The sequence below is a fragment of the Eptesicus fuscus genome, chromosome 22, assembly GCF_027574615.1.
Source record: "Eptesicus fuscus isolate TK198812 chromosome 22, DD_ASM_mEF_20220401, whole genome shotgun sequence".
In the NCBI taxonomy this organism is placed as follows: Eukaryota; Metazoa; Chordata; class Mammalia; order Chiroptera; family Vespertilionidae; genus Eptesicus; species Eptesicus fuscus.
In genome coordinates this window covers 16,875,346-16,895,923 of record NC_072494.1, presented here as the reverse complement: position 1 = coordinate 16,895,923, position 20,578 = coordinate 16,875,346, and the positions used below count along the sequence as shown (strand labels likewise).

The 20,578-nt window shown below is 52.9% G+C and overlaps 1 protein-coding gene across 4 annotated transcripts in view; it reads left to right on the top strand.

Annotated features, from left to right (window-relative positions):
• ARHGEF11 (Rho guanine nucleotide exchange factor 11) overlaps positions 1-20,578 on the top strand; it is a 78,489-nt gene that overhangs the window by 54,111 nt on the left and 3,800 nt on the right. For 3 of the 4 annotated variants that reach the window (XM_054711565.1, XM_054711564.1, XM_028131329.2), the window contains 22 exons: positions 662-758; positions 897-1,019; positions 3,740-3,763; positions 4,911-5,058; positions 5,345-5,444; positions 6,152-6,181; positions 9,047-9,173; positions 11,762-11,941; positions 12,024-12,071; positions 12,300-12,487; positions 12,784-12,930; positions 13,179-13,258; positions 13,392-13,517; positions 14,051-14,168; positions 15,015-15,193; positions 15,810-15,885; positions 16,159-16,326; positions 17,076-17,166; positions 17,853-17,978; positions 18,417-18,478; positions 19,440-19,658; positions 19,979-20,341. In XM_054711565.1, coding sequence (XP_054567540.1) covers positions 662-758; positions 897-1,019; positions 3,740-3,763; positions 4,911-5,058; positions 5,345-5,444; positions 6,152-6,181; positions 9,047-9,173; positions 11,762-11,941; positions 12,024-12,071; positions 12,300-12,487; positions 12,784-12,930; positions 13,179-13,258; positions 13,392-13,517; positions 14,051-14,168; positions 15,015-15,193; positions 15,810-15,885; positions 16,159-16,326; positions 17,076-17,166; positions 17,853-17,978; positions 18,417-18,478; positions 19,440-19,658; positions 19,979-20,341 — 2,820 coding nt within the window. The remainder of the gene's footprint in view (positions 1-661; positions 759-896; positions 1,020-3,739; positions 3,764-4,910; positions 5,059-5,344; positions 5,445-6,151; positions 6,182-9,046; positions 9,174-11,761; positions 11,942-12,023; positions 12,072-12,299; positions 12,488-12,783; positions 12,931-13,178; positions 13,259-13,391; positions 13,518-14,050; positions 14,169-15,014; positions 15,194-15,809; positions 15,886-16,158; positions 16,327-17,075; positions 17,167-17,852; positions 17,979-18,416; positions 18,479-19,439; positions 19,659-19,978; positions 20,342-20,578) is intronic. The other variant, XM_028131335.2, reaches the window with a different exon arrangement.

The following is a 20,578-nucleotide window of genomic DNA, read 5'->3' as shown; positions in this document are numbered from 1 at the left end:
ATCTCGGGGTGTTGTTACACGTTCCTCAGCTAATGCTGACCGCAGCTGGCCCGGAGTGACCTAGGTGAGCACTTCGCTCCCTGCCTCTCTCCAGTCACCAGCCTGAGGGGTGGATCCCAGCCCGTTTTCCAGAAGATAGAATTTGAAGCTGCCTTTGGAGAGAGGGTGACAGGAAGGAAAGCTCATGGGCACAGGCGAGAGGGGGAGCAGAGGTTGCCTAAAAGCAGAGAGGCAGCCACCACTGCCAGGAACTTGGCCATGAATGCGTGAAGCTAGATGCCGGGCAGGAGAGTGTGCAGTGTCTGGGGGAGTGGGTTTCATATGAAGCGCTTGTGAGCTGGCCCTGGGGCCTAGGAGGAGTGTGAGCCTCTCAAACTCCTGGTGTCTGAGGGCAGCATCTAGACACAGCCCAGGAGGGGGCTTTAATATTTCTCCACTTAATAGAGCGCAGGACATCCAGAAAATGGTCTCGTCCTTGCCTTGGGGCTTGCACATCGAGATTTTAGTCCTGAACTCGGGAATGCCTGCTAGGTCCAGGCCTCCGCTTCCTTTGGCAACAGGAGGGCAGAAAGCTAGCCTCCCTCCCCTTGACACGCTCTACTAACGTAGTCTCCTCCTCCCCAACGTCCTTCCCCATTGCTGTCTCTGGCTCCCAACACAGACTTGCGCTTGCGGAGCGGCGAGGACTTGCGCTGCGTTCTCTCTGAGGCTCAGGAGGCAGCCATGCCGGAGATCCAGGAGCAGATCCAGGACTACAGGTGGCCTGGCCCTCTCTTCCCTCTGCTCCTCGCCCCTTTTCTGTCCCCTGTGATGTGTGTATCTCGTGTGTGTGTGTGTCACATTTCTGGGTATCGGTCTGTCAAGCGTTTGTGTACAGTTGTGTCTCTCTGGCTCAGAACGAAGCGCACTCTGGGACTGGGCAGCCTGTACGGTGAAAATGACCTGCTGGACCTGGATGGGAACCCTCTCCGAGAGCGCCAAGTGGCCGAGAAGCAGCTGGCTGCCCTGGGAGATATTCTGTGAGTCTCCAGTTCCACTGTTACCCCCAGAATAGGTTGACTTTTTTTTTTTTTTTAATCTATTTTTCAGAGAAAAAGAGAGAGGGAGAGAGAGATCGAAACATCAATGATGATAGAGAATCATTGGTCGGTTGTCTCCTGCATGCCCCCTACTGGGGATCAAGCCCCCACACTGGGCATGTACCCTGACCTGGAATCGAACCTGGGGCCCTTCAGTCTGCAGGCCAACACTCTATCCACTGAGCCAAACCAGGTAGGGCTAGGATGATATTTTGTGGGTCTGTTTAGCAACCTCTCCTCTTCCACTTCTTGTCTGATTCTCCTTCCCCTGAAAGATGGGGCTGCATTTCTCAGGCTGAGGGCTGATGATATTTCAAGGGAGTTGCAGAATTCAGGGCTTCTGACAGTCATGGGGTGGTTCTGATAAACCACGGGCTCTAGGAGTGCAGTGAGCTTTCTTTCCTTCATTACTTCTTTCTTTCCCTCTTTCTTTCTTTTTTTAATTGATTTTATAGAGAGAGGAAGTGAGCAGGTGGGAGAGAGAAACATATCTATTGATGGTCTCCTGCACGCCCCCTACTGGGGATCGAGCCCGCAACCTAGGCATGTGCCCTGACCAGGAATCGAACCAGCGACCTTTTGGTGCACTGGACACACTCAGCAGATCCACACCAGCCAGCGCAGCGAGCTTTAGGCTTCCCCTTCGCAGCCCTCTGCCTGACTGGTCTCCCTTCCTGTCCCTAAGATCATATCTGACTGAGCCTGAGGGGCACACAGTCTCCAGTGGATCCAGTTACTTCAGGAGATGGATAGAACTGCTGACAGCAGACTGGCCTGACCTCTGGCATAGCTGCTGTGGTTGCTCCTTTCCAGTCCCATTTTCTAAAGTGTTACGAGCTCCTGTGGTGGCTTTGTGGGGACACTTCACCCCAGCGCTGCTGCTTAACTCAGTAGTTGTGTGACCTTGTTCAGGCCAGTTCATCCACCTTAGTCTCACTTACAAAATGGCAAAAGTTGGACTAGACGATCTCCATAGTCTGTACTAGCACTGATTTTTCACTTCAGCAGCTGTTTCTGGAGTCTCTCCCGTGTGCGTAGCACTGTTCTAGGCTCCTGGGGTACATTAGTAAACCAAACAACGCTTCTTGTGGAGCAGTTGTTATAGTGGGAAGAGAAAACAATGTATAATAAATAAGTAAATTATATAGTAGATTGGAAAATAGTAAGTGCTGGGAGGTGGCGGGGCATAGAGCAGGCTGTGGAGGGCAGGAGCTCCAGAACTGGCTGGGGGGGTGTGCAGTTTTAATTAAGAAAGTGGGGAGTTATCCTCGAAGACATTGGGGAAAGAGCGTCGCAGGCAGAGACAGCAGCCAGGGCAAAGTGGGAATGTGCTTGACATGTTTGAAGAATGGCTGACCAGTGTGGCCAGAGCAGATTCAGAAAGACAGTGCTAAAGTTCGAGAGGTAACGGGGGTCAGCCACCTAGCACCTGTGACTGGGAAGCCATGGGAGCTGTGAGAGACTCAAGTGGGTGGGGGGGTGTGGGAGAGCGAGGAAGGGTTCCAGACAGGGAGGGAAGTCAGTTCCCAAAGCCATGCAGTGGGGGCGTGGCCCACGGTGGTGGCCATGGAAGTTGTGGAAAGATGTCAGTTCTCAGTCTACTTTGACAGTAGAGCAGACGGATTTCTTTTAAAAAGTCAAGGAAGACGCCATGGTTTTTTAACCTAAGCTACTAAAAGGACAAAGGAAGGAGCCATCACTCAGGATAGGAACGACTGTGTGGAGCAGTTTTGTAGTAGACCGTTGGGGGCTCAGATGGACAGGAGATGTTTTTTTTGACATCAACCTGGAGAGTTGAGTAGCAGCTGCATATACGAAGCTGGTATTTGATAAGAGGTCTGGGCTGGATGGAGTTGAGACTAGATGAGATCAGACAGGGAAGGCATATTCTCTGAAAACAGCCCTCTGACCTTCAGCCAAGCCCTGAATCCTTCTGGGCCTTAGTTTCCCTCACAGTCAGATGGCAGTAATCACCCAACCAGTCCAGGGATGGAGGCAAAACCTGACTGAGCCCATTCTGAGACTGGAGCACCACGGAATTATTTGGGATTATTACAGACAGCATACGTACCCCACTTCTAATGGTTTCCATTTAAAGCAGTGGAGCTTCAGTCTCATTACATGGACCGTCTCATGGGTTATTTTGAGAATTAGATGAGTTAATACTTGTCAATAGGTTAGGATAGTGCCAGGCCCATAGTTAACACGCAAATGGAAGTTTCAGTTACTATTTATTCACCTCCTTTAAATAGGTTTCTTTGAATTGGGTCCCAAGGTATTATCTCGCTCTCTCACCTTCTTTCCTCTGACCTCTGTGTCAGCCCAACCCACCCTCCTTTAGTTCTAGGTGGACCAAAGGAGGCACCTCTTCCTCCATAATAGCTTCAGAGGCGGAAACAGATACCAGGCAGGAGCTGGATTTCCACATCCCCTCCGTTAGCTAGAAGGACATCGTCGTTAAAACTGTGGATGGAGTCTCTCGAGAGAATGAGAACCCTCCTCTCCTAACCCCACACTGGCTCTAGAGCTGAGGCGCAGAGTCACACCTGACCTTTTCACCATAGTCCTCCCTCCTCCCCACACCCCCTTCCCCCCAGTCTGCACCGATGGAGGAGCCGCTGCCTTGCAGTCTGAGTCATCTGTTCTTTCTTTTGTTCCAGGTTCAAATACGAGGAAGACAGGAGGTGAGTGAGTGTGTGGTGTAGTTTCAAGGTGGGAAGGAATGAGGTTGAGCTGCTGTGCTTTTCCATCTCTGCCAATCACAGGAGAGTCCCCAGCATTGTAGGATCACCGCCTGTCCCTGGTGGCACCATCTGTGTCACCACCACGCAGCCAGCTCATGAGGTCCAGGCCCCTAATACTCAGGATCGCTGCCTGGGATGGGCGTCTGCTTCTCATTGTGAGGACGCTGAGCTGCCATCGCTCACAGTATTCCCATACCTTGCATCCCTTCACCCAAATCAGCCCTGGTCTCCCTCCCACTTTTTTCTCCTAGCCCACCTCAAGAAGCAAGGGTATAGGGCGGCCTGTGAGAGCAGCACCTACAGAAGGGAGCTGAGCTACAACACATTTTCTCTCTTGGCACATATTATGATTATTTTTGCAGTCTGGATACAGATCTTTGTTTCTCAGCAGCAATGTTAAAATGAGCATGCATTCCCTGAGCATCCACACTTCCTAAGGGAGCGGGGATGGGGTTAGAAGTCTGTTTAAGAGGAGAGGAAAACCAGGGCAGCAGCATTTGCTGCACTGAACCCACAAAGTGGATAATCTACCAAATTGAGAGCCAAATCCATTTTTAAACACAGAGCTCTGGACAGTTTCATCTGTGGCAACTGAAAGCTACTTGACAGCTCCTTCCCGTCTTTTCTCTTTGTACTTGGCTGAGGGAGGGTGGCGAGGACAGTCTGCCCTAGAGGAGGCCGGTTGGCATTTCTCCCCCGCTCTGTGCCACTCCACCCCCAAGTAAGTGCCTGAGGACGTGAACTGGCTCCTCCCCTGGCCCTCCAGGCCTTCCCACGGCTGGTTTGCTTCCATTGTAGGGAACTGGCATGTCCTTCCACTGACCACTATCCCCGTGTTAGGAAAAATTCTGCTCAGGAAAAGTACAATTTCTCCTGGGAGTCATGGCGGCCAAGACTTCTAGCCAGCTTCTGCCTGCTGCCCTGTTGGAATATTCCAGGCCTCCCTCTGACTGCCCTGGCCCCTACCTACCGCTTTGCCACCCTACTGGGTGGTGGTGAGGAACCAAAGAAGCATTCTTGGCCCTTCCCCATGCTGGCAGAGACATGACTGAGCTCTCTGAGACAGCACCCCACTCCTGCCTTCCAGCGCCCCCATGGACTTCGCCCTCAACACCTACATGAGCCATGCTGGGATCCGGCTTCGAGAGGCACGGTCTTCCAACGCGGCTGAAAAGGCCCCGTTGTCTGCTCCTGACAAGGACAAGTGGCTGCCCTTCTTCCCGAAGACCAAGAAGGTAACAGAGCCACCCTAGAAAGTGTCTTCTCTTGACACAGGTCTCCGCACTGAGGCAGGCTGGGAAAGCCCTTTTGGAGGTATCTAGCTCGTCCCACCACCTGTGGCCGTGGTGAAAATCCTCACCCTCGAGCAGCTCTCTCCCTTCCTCCAAACCTAGTTAGGGAACAAGCATGACCCTGCTCTCCAGTTTCTTATTTAGGGCCAGTCTTCGGAGCAGCGGCAGAGTGATTAGTGGCCAAATCTGGGTATTGGGACTTCTCCAACCCCCATGTCTCTTTTCTCAGCAGAGCAGCAATCCCAAGAAAGAAAAGGATGCCTTGGAAGACAAGAAGCGAAACCCCATCCTCAAATACATTGGGAAGCCCAAAAGCTCATCCCAGAGTAGTGAGTATTCGGGGAACAACAGCCTCAAGGGGGACCTCAGCCCCTTCATAGACCAGCATGATGGCAGAAGGTCTTCCAGGGTTTCTGAGAGCCACAGGCCCAAACTCTGAGATGCAGCTTCCTCTTGGTGCTACTGTGTTCTCACCTGGCCACACCGCTGCAGGCTCTTTGAGGAACAGGTAACTGTGCCAGAGCCACTCGTAGCGCTGAACCGCCCTATGGGGGACTATTTCCCCCTTGGCAGTATTGCTCTGTTGACACCGAGTGCCGCCTTCACCTTCATCTGTACTCCTGAGGGCCTGTGTGTTGGGAGCAATTATGGGCCCTTGATGGGGAATTGAGTTACTATTAAGCAGAACTAGTTGGAAAGAGGGCAGGTTTGGGGCCCAGAGGTTCCCTGAATGCCATCAGTAACCCAACTCAGTTGGTCCTGTCGTGGATTTCTTCCCCGTTGTGTCATTTGTCTGGAAATTGCTGCTGGCCCTCGCAGTCATTTCCTAAGACCACCAGTACCAGTCCTGGAAGTCTGTGCAGGGCTGAGGGGTGGGACCGCTGCCTCTTCTGAAGTTGCTGCTCTGGGGGGAGGGGAGGGGACTCCTAGATCAGCCCTAATTTTTGCCACAACATCCATTTTCCAGCTTGATGTAATTTTTATTTTAATTTGACTTTTCATGGTTTACTTTTGTTTTTGTTTGTTTGTTTTTTAGCATTTCATATTCCCTTGTCCCCTGTGGAAGGTAAAAGGACCATTTTCTTTGAATTTTTCTTTGCATTAGCATTGAGTTTCCATTTCCCACATCCCATCTTTCCTTGCCTTTTCTTTCTTCATCCTCTCCTCCTGTCCTGCCCCTCTTCCTTCCCTCCCTTTCCTTATTCCACTTCTCTTATGCGTTCCTCCTTGCTGCTAACGCTGCTCTGTGACACAGACACTGCCCAGGGGGCTCCCACCTCACGCCTGCCTGCTGCAGGGTTGGAAGGGCCAGGACACTCCTCCTCACAATTGTCCCACCGTCTGAGGCCTCCCTCTTCACTCTGTCACCTTCCCATGGATGAGGCGCCAACCGTCCAGGATTTTATAGAAATGAGGGAAACCCTTGCACATTGAAATGTCCTGCACAAGTTCCTCAGATTTTTATTTTCAATCGAAAAAATAACAAAAATTCTCATTTTTTAAGGTTACGGGTTTTTAAAAATAAATAATGAATGGGTCTCCAGCAGTTTTTGGGGGTAGTTTTAATTTATATCACCTACTTTGCTTAATCCCTTTAGTATAGTCCCTCCATCTTTTTTACTCTTAATTTTGCCAGCACTGGATAACTACAACAGTTAAAAAAGAATGACCCTGCCATAGCTGGTGTGGCTCAGTGGATAGAGCATCAGCCTGCGGACTGAAGGGTCCCAGGTTCGATTCTGGTCAAGGGCACATGCCTGGGTTGCGGGCTCAATTCCCAGTAGGGGGCATACAGGAGGCAGCCGATTGATGATTCTCTTTCATCATTGATGTTTCTGTCTCTCTCCCTCTTTCTCTGAAATCAATTAAAAATATATATTAAAAAGAATAGAATGACCCTAGTATGTAGAGTACCTATTACCTATCTTCTAAAACATGTGTATTAAAACATATATACATAATACACATGAACCCAAAGAAGCTAGAACTTAGAATTAGACAAGTTCATTTCCCATCAGCGAGGGAATATTTAAGTGATTAATATTTCTAGGTTCTATAATAAATGTATGGAGGAAGGTAGCAGTGGGATGCAATCAGGAAATGATTCTGTTGCTAGAATTCATTCTATGTAAAAGTGTCAATTAAAAATAATGATCTACAAACTATAAATTTTTTAAATTATTGAATGCCTAGATTCATTATGCTATTTAAACAACAAAAATAATTATTTTTATTTATTTATTTATTATATATTTTATTGATTTTTTACAGAGAGGAAGGGAGAGGGATAGAGAGATAGAAACATCAATGATGAGAGAGAAGCATTGATCGGCTGCCTCCTGCACGCCCCACACTGGGGGCATGTGCTCTGACCGGGAATAGAACCGTGACCTCCTGGTTCATAGGTTGATGCTCAACAACTGAGCCATGGCCAGCTGGGCAAACTTTGCTCTTTTTAAAAATATGCTACTTCCCACCAACTTTCCCCTGTACTCTGGGTTTTTCAGTTATACAAGATCTCAGGGCCACGCCTATTTCTTGTCACAGCTGGGACATACTATATCCCAAGGACAGAAGGCATTTCCAAGTGGCCCATGGGAGGGGGAACAGTGGACTCAGCCGGGCTCCATCATCACCCAGCCAGGGCCGCTCGGGGCTGTGGCTGCACAGCTGACCCTGGCTTCTGCTGTTGCCCCACGGCCCAGATGCACATTCAGTCTGGGACAGGCAGGTCTGGCCCTAAGCTCAGAAATGGGAGTGATGGTAATACGCCTGCTCCTGTCACATACACACAGCCACCTATCGGACAGTTTTAGAAAAATATTACCCTAGTTACCTGCCTAAAGGATATGAAGTTGTACGCTTTGAGGAGATCAGCTAAATGTTATTTATCTGTTTCCTATGGCTTGGAAATTTTCTTATGAAACTGAAATTTCGATACATAGGGAGATTTGTAAGTTTGTACATGTCGATATCAGAATCTGAAGCTTGGGCGGGACACCAGTCAGTTGTTAGGATTAGGGCCTGCCCTCTGGGGTATCTGCCTTGCCCTGCCTCCCACCCCCACCCCATCCCCAGTCCCACTTATCCTTCCTTTGGTCTCAGGCTGAGCAGCATTTCTGGCCCAACTCCTGTTCTGATATCACTGAACTTAGAGCTGAGCTAGTTGGCTTTGAAGATGAGAGCCATTGAGCCCTGAGCCAGAAATGTCTTCTCCAGGTCTCTGCATGGTATCACACGTGCCTTTTTACTCTTCTATGCCCTGTCTGCTTCTTTGAACAAGAATAGCTGTCTTTTGTCTTAGCTTTGAAAAGGGGCTGGAATGTGAATGCCAGAAATGACATCTCTTCTTTGTTCCTCCTGAGACCCCCCTCACTGGTAATAAAGGGTTTGATTCTATAATGATGGAGACCAGGGATGGTGGGGGGGCGGGGTGTGGAGAGCAGAAAGAACAGGAAGGAAAACTCAAAGAAGAACAGAAATCTTGAACTCTAAAGGTAATACAAATTTGGAAAGTGCTTGATATAATTCGGTACCATGGCCAGATGACATGTAGGTATGTTCTTTGGTCCCCTAGGTACTTTTTTAACCTATATGTGGATCTTGAGAAAAACCTAGTCACAATTTTCAAGCAGAAGAATCATTGTGATAAAGAATGTGGGAGTCAAAAGAAATATCCATAGAATATGTACATCTAAACCCTCTCATTTTGCAGATAAGAAAGAGCAAACCCAGAAAGGTAGAGGGACTGCCCAGGCCACCCTCATGTCAGCAGAAGAGCCAGGATAGACTGCCTCCTGTTCTCCGCCCCACACTGCTCTCATCCATGCTTGCTCCTTGCTCTGTCTTCGGGGTTAGAGGGGAGCGAGAGTCCTGAGCCATCGTCCTTATACAGAAAGCAGAGTGCCCTCCATTATCTTTCTGCTTCTAGTTAAACCAGGCAATGTGAGGAACATCATTCAGCACTTTGAGAACAACCAGCAGTATGATGCCCCAGAACCTGGGATGCAGCGACTCTCGACAGGAAGCTTTCCCGAGGACCTGCTGGAGAGCGACAGGTAGCCGTGGCTGGGTAGGGGCACCTGGGTAGGGTTTGGAGCTAGCTTAATTCCAGCTACTTTAGCCCCTGCACTAGACTGTGAGACTCTCCCTCCCTCACCCTTCCCACCTGTGTATCTTCAGAGGAAGACGTAATAGGTGTTGGCACTCAGGCCAGCAGAAGAGAGAGCAGGGTCCCAACCTCCCAGCCCAGGAACCACAATCCTTTAAAATTTCCTTCGGATTCAACCCTGACTTCTCAGCAGCCTTCATCCCAAGAATGAGCTCGATTATATTATGAAGCAGCTCATCAGGAAACCCTAAATGACAGGCTAGAGGAAACTGTGAAGGGGAAGAAGGGACTTGTTCTTGACTACGGCATGACTCTACAGTCAACGCCTAAATGAAATTTGCCTGTAGTTGGAAATGTCCTTGCAAATTTCTTACGTCACCCTTGAGGTACAGGAGTGTGGTCTTACGTATACGAGAATAATGAATAATGCTTGTGTGCACTCAAGTCTGAGCCACTGGATTGGACTAAATAAAGGCAGGCTCAAAGGCAACCCAAGAAGTAGCAGCCTTCATAGTCGAACCATTTACCTCTGAAATACCTAATGATTAAATCGTATGTGAGACACTCCTTCTTGTGTGCAAGGTTACTCCTTTTTGTTAAGTTTAATACGTGTTAAATGATTTTGCCAAATGAGAATTAACAAAGATTTAGGGAAGATAAAAGTTAGATTTGTACTGGGATGAGGTTGAGTTCTCATATTACTGAGTAAATTAAATATACAAATTATGTAATTGCTGGGATAGGCATAGTCATATAGAAGATCAAATACACAATTGTAAGATATATCAATATTTTGATAGAATATTTGAGACCAATTGCAAATTTGTATTCTTTTTTTTTTTTATTTTTATTTTATTGATTTTTCACAGAGAGGAAGAGAGAGGGATAGAGAGTTAGAAACATCGATAAGAGAGAAACATCGATCAGCTGCCTCCTGCACACCCCCCACTGGGGATGTGCCCGCAACCAAGGTACATGCCCCTGACCGGAATCGAACCTGGGACCCTTGAGTCCGCAGGCCGACGCTCTATCCACTGAGCCAAACCGGTTTCGGGCATGCAAATTTGTATTCTTGAAGTTGCTGGGTATATTTGCCCTAAGATGTTCACTAGGATCCTAAGTTCACAGAAGCCTTTGGATTTGGTGACTAAGTTCACTGGCAGCCTTAGAAATAGTGTCAGCACAGTGGGTCAGAGGTTGTCGTAGATTCTTAGAAGGTCTGAGAAGCCCCCAGTTCTAGAAGGCAGTCCCAGAGGAGGGTTATGTGCCTCACTTCTTGGTGGGAGTACTATTCACTTGTGGGCACTGAAGGAAGGTGCTTAGCTCTGCAGCCCCAGTAACCTCACTGGATGAAGTTTGTCGTGCTAAAGTGACCCATTGGGGGCACTGGTGAAAGTGTTTTGAGTTAGTCTGGATTGGAATTGTTCTAACAGATTTCGGGGTTGAGTTCAGTAGGGGACCAGTGAGCAGTGTGGGTTCTAACCCTGCGGACAAACCCTCAAGATGCTGAGGATGGAGGCCCCATGTAGATCCTCTGACAGTATGGAGACACTTGATGAATGGAGACCAAGCCATTAGGCTCCCGTGTAGCAGCGTGCTGTGCTCTTAAGAGCTCTCCAGACTCTACAGGCCTCCTGTGGTCCTGGATGCATGGCAGGATGTGGGATTAGTAATAATGTCAACAAAGAAGCAGCCCAGCAGGGTTGTGGGGGAGGCGACATCCTGGGCAGCAAGGGTCCAGAGATGCTGCTCTCTCAGGGCGGATGTGCTGCAGGACCCAAAAGGGCCACACCCACTTGTCAGCGTCTCATTGAGCCCCAGAGACACTCAGTGGCCAAGCCTGGCAAGCCGGGAAGCAGGTTCCTGATGGTCAGTAAGCAGCTCCTGTAAGTGAGCTTCCAAGCTGGTCTGCTTCCAGAAAGGAAATGGAAGCTTGGGAAGGATCCTGTGAAGAAGAATGGAAGAAACCTGCATTGAATGGAGGGGCAGTGCTCTATCAGCAGATAGAATGTTCTGGCAGGCAGTGTAGAAAATGCTAGAATGAGTGTGTGAAGACATTTCCTTGTAGATGATCTTGTGAAAGGAAGGGTCCGGCTCAAGCGGAGTCCACAGTGGGAGCTGACCTGTTCCATAGCAAAGGGCAAGATGGTGGCCAGGGTGGGACCTGGTAGTTTAATGGGTGCCCACGGCTTTCCTGACGGGGCCTGGTTTCCTGGGCATTAGGACACTGCAAGTCTGATTTTGTTAGTTCCAGATTTCACTTTCCTGTTAGGATTGCTTTCCGATCGGTCCTGAGCAAGACGAGAGGCTCTGTCCTTCCCCGGCCCGGTGCGGGAGAACTTGGTAGAGCAGCAGAAGTATTTATCGTTGGAAAGCGTCTTTTGTCTAGGAATTTTCGTGTTTGGGTGAATCTTGGTGTTTGGGCCTTTTGTGGGGATGGGGTGGAGAATCTGCACCACTGAGGCGTCCTGAGATGGGCAGCAGATGAAGCTGGCCAGGACATCGGATCCCAGGGTCTCTTGCCCTTTCCCCCAGCTCGCGCTCAGAGATTCGCTTGGGCCGCTCTGAGAGCCTGAAGGGCCGGGAGGAGCTGAAGCGCTCTCGGAAGACGGAGAACGTGCCCCGCTCCCGCAGTGACGTGGACATGGATGCTGCCGCGGAGGCTGCTCGCCTCCACCAGTCAGCCTCGTCATCCGCCTCCAGCCTCTCCACCAGGTGGGCAGGGCTCCGTGGCTCCCCCCACTGATACTGCAGGGCCAGGAGCAGCGGGTTCTGAGAGTTAACATTCTCTCCACAGGTCTCTTGAGAACCCTACTCCTCCCTTCACCCCCAAAATGGGTCGCAGGTGAGTGATGGGTGCAGTAGCACTTCTCTTAGGTGTCTGAGTTCCAGCCACGTCCCACTGTTTCTCCCCCCTCCGGCCCCCCCGAGTGGCTGGGTAGGTGTGCATCTCCTCCGGGGCCTGCTGCTTCCCAGTGGGCACGGGGCAAGCAGATTGGGCAGGAGAGGGAGGGACAAACCCCAAGTGTGAGTTTTCCCTCCAAGTAAAGCTAAGCTGCTCATTTTCTCCCAGGAGCATTGAGTCCCCCAGCCTGGGGTTCTGCACAGATGTCCTCCTCCCCCACCTCCTAGAGGATGACCTGGGCCAGCTGTCCGACCTGGAGCTAGAGCCAGACACCCAAAACTGGCAGCACACAGTGGGCAAGGATGTGGTGGCGGGGCTCACCCAGAGGGAGATTGACCGGCAGGAGGTCATCAACGGTGAGAACGTGCTCCTCTTCGCCCCGTCCCTACTCACCCCATTTCCACTCTAACTCGTGTGGGAACAGGTGTGAGGATAAAGAGGGCGGGCCCTGGGACAGGCCCAGGTCCTTGTTGATCCTAAGGAACAACTCAGTTCTGACCCTTGGGTGAGAGAAAGTCCGTGTACGATTTGAAAACAGTACTCTGTTCCCCCCAAAATAAAGTGGTTTGGGGGGTCACGGTAGTGACTCTAGATACTTGCTGATATGTTTTCTCCCTGTCTTTCTACTCCTCCTGTCACAACCGCTGCTCAGAGTTGTTTGTGACAGAGGCTTCCCATCTGCGCACACTCCGGGTCCTGGACCTGATCTTCTACCAGCGAATGAAGAAGGAGAACCTGATGCCCCGGGAGGAGCTGGCCCGGCTCTTCCCCAACCTACCTGAACTCATCGAGATCCACAGTGAGGAGATGTCCTCCCCGCCTCCTCCCTCCACACCCCTCTGGCTAGCCTTCAGGCTTCTGTTCCACTTTTACCCGCGTGCTGGGACCGCCCTGTGCGGAAAACCCTGGCAGTCCTCTTGTACAACCTGAAGCCAGCATTCCAGTTACTCCCAAAGCATACTGGTTTCCAGACCCTTCCCCACAACACTGCTGTCAGATCCTCTGCCGCCCCACCCAGGCCTTGCTGTTTCTTCTCCCCTTGCCCAGATTCCTGGTGTGAAGCCATGAAGAGGCTCCGGGAGGAGGGCCCCATCATCAAAGAAATCAGTGACCTCATGCTGGCTCGGGTATAGCTGCGAACTTCTGCTTGGAGGAGAGGGGGGTCGTTACCAAGGCCTGAGGATGTGGCAGAGGAGACGGGGAGGGACCAGTCCCAGGTCGGGATGTGGTGATGCCTGCCGTGTCCACTCTGCCTCTCAGTTTGATGGCCCTGCCCGAGAGGAGCTCCAGCAGGTGGCCGCCCAGTTCTGCTCGTACCAGTCCGTAGCCCTGGAGCTGATCAAGACCAAGCAGCGGAAGGAGAGCCGCTTCCAGCTCTTCATGCAGGTGCGTTCTTTGCCATCCTCCCGCCTTCTCATTGCCACTACAAGTCAGCCAGGTCAGTCATATCTCAGTAAGGGCGGGGCAGGGCCACATCTCTTCAACTCCCTCCGGGCCCCCAGCTCCAAGCACCCCTGCCCCTTCTCTCTCCTGGGGAGGATAATGCGAACTCCCTGCACCCATCTGTACCCTCCCTCATGCCACCGCTCCCAAAACACTGACCTCTATCTACTCTCAAGACAGAGGCTGCTGTTTGCTGGAAAGAACGCTGGATAAGCAGTCATTAGGTCCTATTTCTTGTCACTTGTAACACCTGCTCTGCGTGGCTCCTTCGACCATGTCCCTTCCATAGGCATCTGTCTCCCTGCCCCCACATGCTGTGCCTTAAATATTCAAGGAGGAAGCTGCCATCGCTGTTCTGAGTTTCCCTCTGGAATTAGGACCTATGTGGCATTTTCACACCCACCCACGTGCTGAGCCCATAAACCGGCTCCTCACCCTGGGTTGACATCTTCCTGTCTGTGCCTCCTTTCGTCTAGGAGGCTGAGAGCCACCCTCAGTGCCGGCGGCTGCAGCTGCGGGACCTCATCATCTCTGAGATGCAGCGGCTGACCAAGTACCCACTGCTGCTGGAGAGCATCATTAAGCACACGGAGGGTAGGGCTGGGCGAGGGGCTAGCGTGAGAGGCAGCCACCCTCATTTCAGACCCTAGTCCTAGCATTGACATCTTGGTGACCTTAGAAAGTCACTTGACCTCTCTGGTCTTCAGGGTCTTCATCCTTGCCTTGTTATGAGCAGTCTCAAAGAAGATAATGATGGTCAATGCACCTTAGGAAAGTAAGGTGCTCAGCATGGCAGGGGTGAGGGCTACCTCTAGCCCAGGTGGGGCCTTTGTACAGCTAAGAGCACAGCATCTGAGTGGACACAGGTTGGTCCATGGAGGGCACCTTGGCTCCACTGAGGGCCATGGTTCCACACCAGGGGCCATGGCTGGATTTTAGTCCCCATTCTCCCCGCCACACACACTGGATGCCTCTGCGAGGCACAAAAGACACAACCGTGTGTGGTAACTAGCGGAGTAGGGGCCATGCTGAATAAGGGGTCTGACCCCTGTTCCACTGTTCCTGGGATCCTGAGCGTCTTTCACCACTCTCACATTTGAAGTATTGGAGTCAGGGTATACGGTGTAAAGAACCTCCTCGTAACTCAGCAGGTATCCTAGGGCACCGTCACCGCACTTGCCCAGTCTCTGTTCCTGCCCCCACGTCTGCAGCGCTGCTTGTGGGCTAGGCAGGAATTCCCAAGAGCCGTCAGTGTCTTCAGAGCAGTGATCTGAAATCTGATGACCCTCAGTAAAGATAACCTTACCCTGAGGTCCTCTTAGGCACGGGTGGCGAACCTGTACCGTCCCTGCTGGTGGGTGTGAGTCGCCGGTGATGTCGGACTCCAGGCTTCTCGGGCAGGAGCGAGCTCCTAACTGCCTCCTCTGTGCTGACTGGTAGGTGGCACCTCTGAGCATGAGAAGCTTTGCCGGGCCCGGGATCAATGCCGGGAAATTCTTAAGTACGTGAATGAAGCGGTGAAGCAGACGGAGAACCGGCACCGTTTAGAGGGCTATCAGAAACGCCTGGACACCACGTCCCTGGAGAGGGCCAGCAACCCCTTGGCAGCAGAATTCAAGGTAAGAGGCAGCGGGGCAGCATGGTCACCCCACCCCCCACACGCACACGCACACGCACACGCACACGCTTCTGGGGCACCCTGGAGAGCAGAACTCTGGTCAGTGCCTGGAGAGTGGGAGGCAGGAGACCTGGCCTGTCTGGTAGGATGGCGAGGTGGGGCCCGGGAGCACACATTCCTCCTGTTACCATTGTCAGTCCATCCAGACAGACATGGGCAGACAGCTCCACCAATAAAGATAGATGTTAGACTCAGCCGGGAAGAGCAGGGGGTGGGAGTTCCAACTTGAGGTAAGGTAAAGTTCCTTTGGGAGGGAATAAAGCTGAAGGGATGGGCAAGTGAAGCAGAGTGCTCTTCTTAGGAAGGTGGATGGCATGTGGTATGGGGTGGACGAGAGACCTAAGCCAGAGCTGTCGGCATATCCCCAATCCAGCACAAGCCCCGTGACTTCGTAGTGGCCTGTTCACTTGTCTGTGTCCCTCACAAGAGGGTAAGGGCAAGGACTCTTTCTTGTCACCACTGATCCCGAGCCCCTTAGCATGGTGTCTGGCACATAGTAGGTTCTCAGATACTTGTTGAATGGATGAATGAATGAACAAATGGTTTCTCCTTAACAGAGCCTGGATCTTACAACCAGAAAGATGATCCATGAGGGGCCCCTGACGTGGAGGATCAGCAAGGATAAGACCCTGGGTATGGGGGTGTGTGCTGGGGCCAGGGGAAGTCTGGGGGGGCCTGGGCTGCCCGGCACTTCCCTCCCTGGAGCATGACTCCTGGAACCTGGTGCTCTCTAAAGGGGCAGTCAGGGAGCCGGGAAGCAGCTTAAAACATAACTGGGAGAGTTCAGACTCCTTATGCCCAGCATGGGGTACCCACAAGAAAGGGCCAGGCGTCCCAGAGCGCCCGGCGCCCTGTGTGTGGATGTGGAGTGGGAACTGGAATGCCTCACAGCACCACCCCTCCCAGACCTCCACGTGCTGCTGCTGGAGGACCTCCTCGTGCTGCTGCAGAAGCAGGATGAGAAGCTGCTGCTTAAGTGCCACAGCAAGACCGCCGTGGGCTCCTCAGACAGCAAGCAGACCTTCAGCCCCGTGCTCAAGCTCAATGCCGTTCTCATCCGCTCCGTGGCCACAGGTACTGTGAGGAGACCCTCCCCGCTGGCCTGGGCCCAGGGCCATGATCACAGTTACTGATGTGCAGTGAGACTGGGTGATGAGGGCCAGTCTGGGGCCTACGGGAGTTACGGGTCCACCTGTGTTCCTTTCCTCCTGTCTTGAGCCATCTGAGGAGGATGTGATCCAAAGTGAGATAGGATGATGGGTTGGATGGGGGGGACACGGTGAAGATAAACAGCCAGGAGGGGCTGTGAGCACCCAGGACGGGCTAAGGAGGTGTAGGCAGGGTTGGGAAGAATAGGATTGGGCAGAGAGGAGTAGGACAAGCCTTCCTGCTGCAAGCGTGGCGGGAAGAACGAAGCCACACAGTAGAGTTGAGTCCAGCGGACAGACGTTTCCGTGAGAAGGGGCGTGTGCACAGGGAAGGGCTCTGGCAGCCACACGCTCGGGCTTGCTTTCCTCATCCCTAACGTGGGGGATCAAAGGCCTGGTGGGCATGAAAAGTTTTATAAACCCAAGCACCACGCACGTTAGGAAAGCAGGCGTGTAATGGGTGGCCATGAAAGGTGCCATTAGGGGTTCCAGAATTGCCTCTGTCCCTTGTAAGTAGGTCCCAAGTGGTTCTGATGACCCAGGTCTGTCTTACGCTGCATCCTTCGTCCGCGGTGAGGGTCAGGGCTTTGAGTCCGCACTCTGGCTCCCGGCCCAGGCTGGAGTCGGGCCTCTGCTACCCCCAGGGCAGTGCCATCTCCCTTCGTTCTCTCACAGATAAGCGGGCCTTCTTCATCATCTGCACCTCCGAGTTGGGCCCACCCCAGATCTATGAGCTGGTGGCATTGACCTCATCAGACAAGAACACGTGAGAATTGATTCAAGGGTCCCTGATAACTGCTGTCCCTTAGGAACCAGGATGGTGTGTGTGAGGACAGTGAGGCGAGAGCCGGGCCCCAGAGCAATCAGAGCGGGCATTGGGCAGGGCAGTTGGAGATAGACGGACTTCGAGAAGCTTGTAGGACCCTCCCTGCCCTGTGAGCCGTGGGAGGGCGAGGGAGTTCCCAGCAATCTCCCGGCCATTTTGCTCTTCTTCCCTTTCTCTGGCGCCATCCCCTTTCCGCTGGGGTTTGCTTCCCTTCCCAGTCCAGTGTCCTAAAGTCACAGCTTCTTCCTGTTTGCCTCCCCATCCCCACCCCGACGAGGCAGCTGGAGGTGGTGCGAGGTAGGAGGAGACAGGTTGAGTCGGGCAGTTTCTCAGCTTCAGGTTTTCATCGGTAAACGTGGGTATTGAGAATTTTCTTGAGAGAGAACAGATACAGGATGCTAAGCGCGGAGTACAACAGAGGGTGGTGTTCAGTCATCGGAGCTGCAAGTAATAGAGCTGCACAGCAGCAGCCGGCAGACTGTGGGGCTGTGGGACCTGCCGGCCCAGGGTCCCTGGGGGGGAGGGTGTGGAAAAGGCTTCAAGGCTCTGGGCAGGGTTTCAGGTGAGATGCTGTGTGCCTAGATCTTGTTCCCTTCACCATCCTCTCTACTCCTGTCGAGCTACAGGTGGATGGAACTCCTAGAAGAGGCTGTGCAGAATGCCACCAGGCACCCAGGAGCTGCCCCGACACCTGTCCTTCCTCCACCCCCAGGCCCTCAGGAGTCAGCCCACCAGAGCCCCAGGTCCAGCAGGTACTTAGCCCTCCGGGCCCCCTTGCTCACCCACTCCACACCCTTGTTTTCTGCTGATCTTCAGCCTTCACCTCTGGGGATGGGCAGCCTCAGCAGACAGGTGGTAGCAGGCAGGCAGAGGGACGTTCCCACACTCTGCCTTCCCTCCCTGTCTGCTGTCCCCAGCAGCCCGCATGGCTATCATGGAGACTGCACCTAAAGCGGGCAGGGAGGTAGAATCGGAACCAGGAGAGGCTTGGCCGGCACCCACCCTCCTCTCTGGGCAGCCAGTCAGACAGCAGGTGCTGAAACCGAGCACCTTCCATCTTGATCCCTGCGCCCTCATTGCCCATTCTCACTCTGGAGGCCAGGGTGGAATTTCATGACCTCTAGACTCCTGGGTGGCGGAGAGCCAGCATTCCGGCAGGTGATCACTTGCCTGCCCGTTTCTTCCCTCAGGGTAGAACTGGAGGACTCGGAAGTATTTCAGAGGGAACCAGAACCAGAGGCTCTCCCTGGAGGTAAGTCCCCTGGGTGGTCTTCGTGGGAGATAACCTCAGTCCATTTTTTATAGGCACAGGCAGGAAGGTGGTCGGGGGTGGGGTGGGGTGGGGTGATGGGAGGGACCCATCAGGGCCACAGGTGTGAGGTTTAGTTAAGAATAGAGGGAGGAAGAAAGAGCCAGACAAGGAAGGGAAACAGACTTAAGGGAGTGTAGACTAGCTCACCTGAACAGATTGTGGCCCTGGCTCACGGTGATAGGTACTTAGCAGTGGAGGAAGAGAGGGATATTTGGGGGTCCAGGACCCCCTGCTTTCCCCACCAGGGGTTACTAGTGGAGAGTGAGATGCAGGCAGAAGCTGTGTATCAGGGAGTGCATTGTGCAGGGGTCGTCAGGGGGAGTGGGAGCTCAAAGGACCAAAGACAATTACTGGAATGAATTGGCAGAGGCAAGAGGGCCCCAAACAATTCTCATTGCTAGTCTGTATGTGAAATAGTTTAGGGTCTTGAGTTTAGAGAGAAATCTCCCTGGGTAGGCAGCCTGGCTGTGTCCCTTTTCTGTTCTTCCTGCTTAAAATGCTTGTCCTCCTAACTTCACACCTCCTTCAGGTCTTACCTTTGCAACAATACACCTTCTTTGACCCCTACACTTAGTACTGTAGCCAGCACTCCTGATCCTCCATACCCTGCTCTTGTTTTCCTTCTTTCCTAAAGCACTTCTCACCTGATTTATTTCGGTGATTTGCTTATTTTATTATTCCTCTGTGTCCCTGCACTTGAATTTAAGCTCCACGGGGCAGCGATCTTTATTTACTGATGTATGCCAGGAGCCGGGACAGTGCCCAGCCATAGTAGGTGCTCAGTACACATTGTAGAATGAATCAACAATGTTCCCAGCCCCTTAAATCCAAAACTAGGCATGGGATCAACCCCCACATGCCTCCCCTCTGTCCCTGCCTTACACTGACCTTCCAACAACAGGTCCTGGGCCCCCACAGAGCGTCAGAGGGAAGCACTCGGTCCTGCTTGAGGACCTCACGCACGAGGGCAGCATAGAGGACAAGGAGCTGGGTGCCCTGCCTCACCCTTCCGCATCCCTGGATGGAGAGAACAGAGGTGGCAGGACCAGAGACCCCATCGTGCTGCCCCTCCCAGGCCCGCTGTTCATGGAAGGACTTGCCGATGCAGCCCTAGAAGATGGTGAGTGCCTCGTGGACCCTGCCATCGGCCCCCAGGCCCCCAGGAGCTTGACCAGTGTGAACTGGCAGCTGTCTGCACCCCCTACCTGCCTGGAGATTCTCCCTGGTTGTGCGGAGGCGAGATGATGCGGAGACACAGTTGTCATTCCCATTCCCCAGCCCCGCTAGCTGGCCAGAGCCCTCCAGCTCCACCGGGTGACCGAGGAGGCAGGTTCACCAAGCTGGCGGTGGGAGGGGAGTTAGCCACCTCCTGCCACTCTGCACTCTTCCTCCTGCTGGCTGGGTCCTGTGCAGGGAAGCCACCTCCCTGTTTCCCTCCAGTGGAGATCCTGCGGCACCTGATCCTGCGGGGCCGGCTGCCAAGTCACCCCAGGGAACCACAGGCTGCTGGGGAGCCCGAGGACGACCTGACACCTACACCTTCTGTCGTCAGCATCACCTCTCACCCCTGGGACCCAGGCTCCCCCGGACGAGCTCCCACTGGGGGTGAAGGGGAGAACAGCCAGCTCCCAGGGCCAGAGGGGGGCCAGGCCGAGCAGGAGGATGCGGCTCTCTGTTCTCTGGAACACCTGCCTCCAAGGACAAGAAATTCTGGCATCTGGGAGCCTCCTGAGCTAGGCAGGAGTCCAGAGGAAGAGGCTTCGAGCACAGAGGCAGCAGGAAGTTACAAAGTTGTGAGAAAAGGTAACGTAAATTGGGGCCCGTGGGGGAGACCAACGCCGGTTTTGCTAGGGTAGAGGCGAGCCTGCCAAAGGCTGCTGCCTTCCCCACCTCATTCCGGAAGCCACGCGTGCAGGGGCTCCCCCGGGTCCTAGGGAACGAGACGTGTTGATAGCGTGCAGAGGGCAAAGGCTTTGGGGTCGGACAGCCAAGGGCCAAGCCCCAGCTCCATCACTTCATGCCCGTGTGACTTTAGAGCCA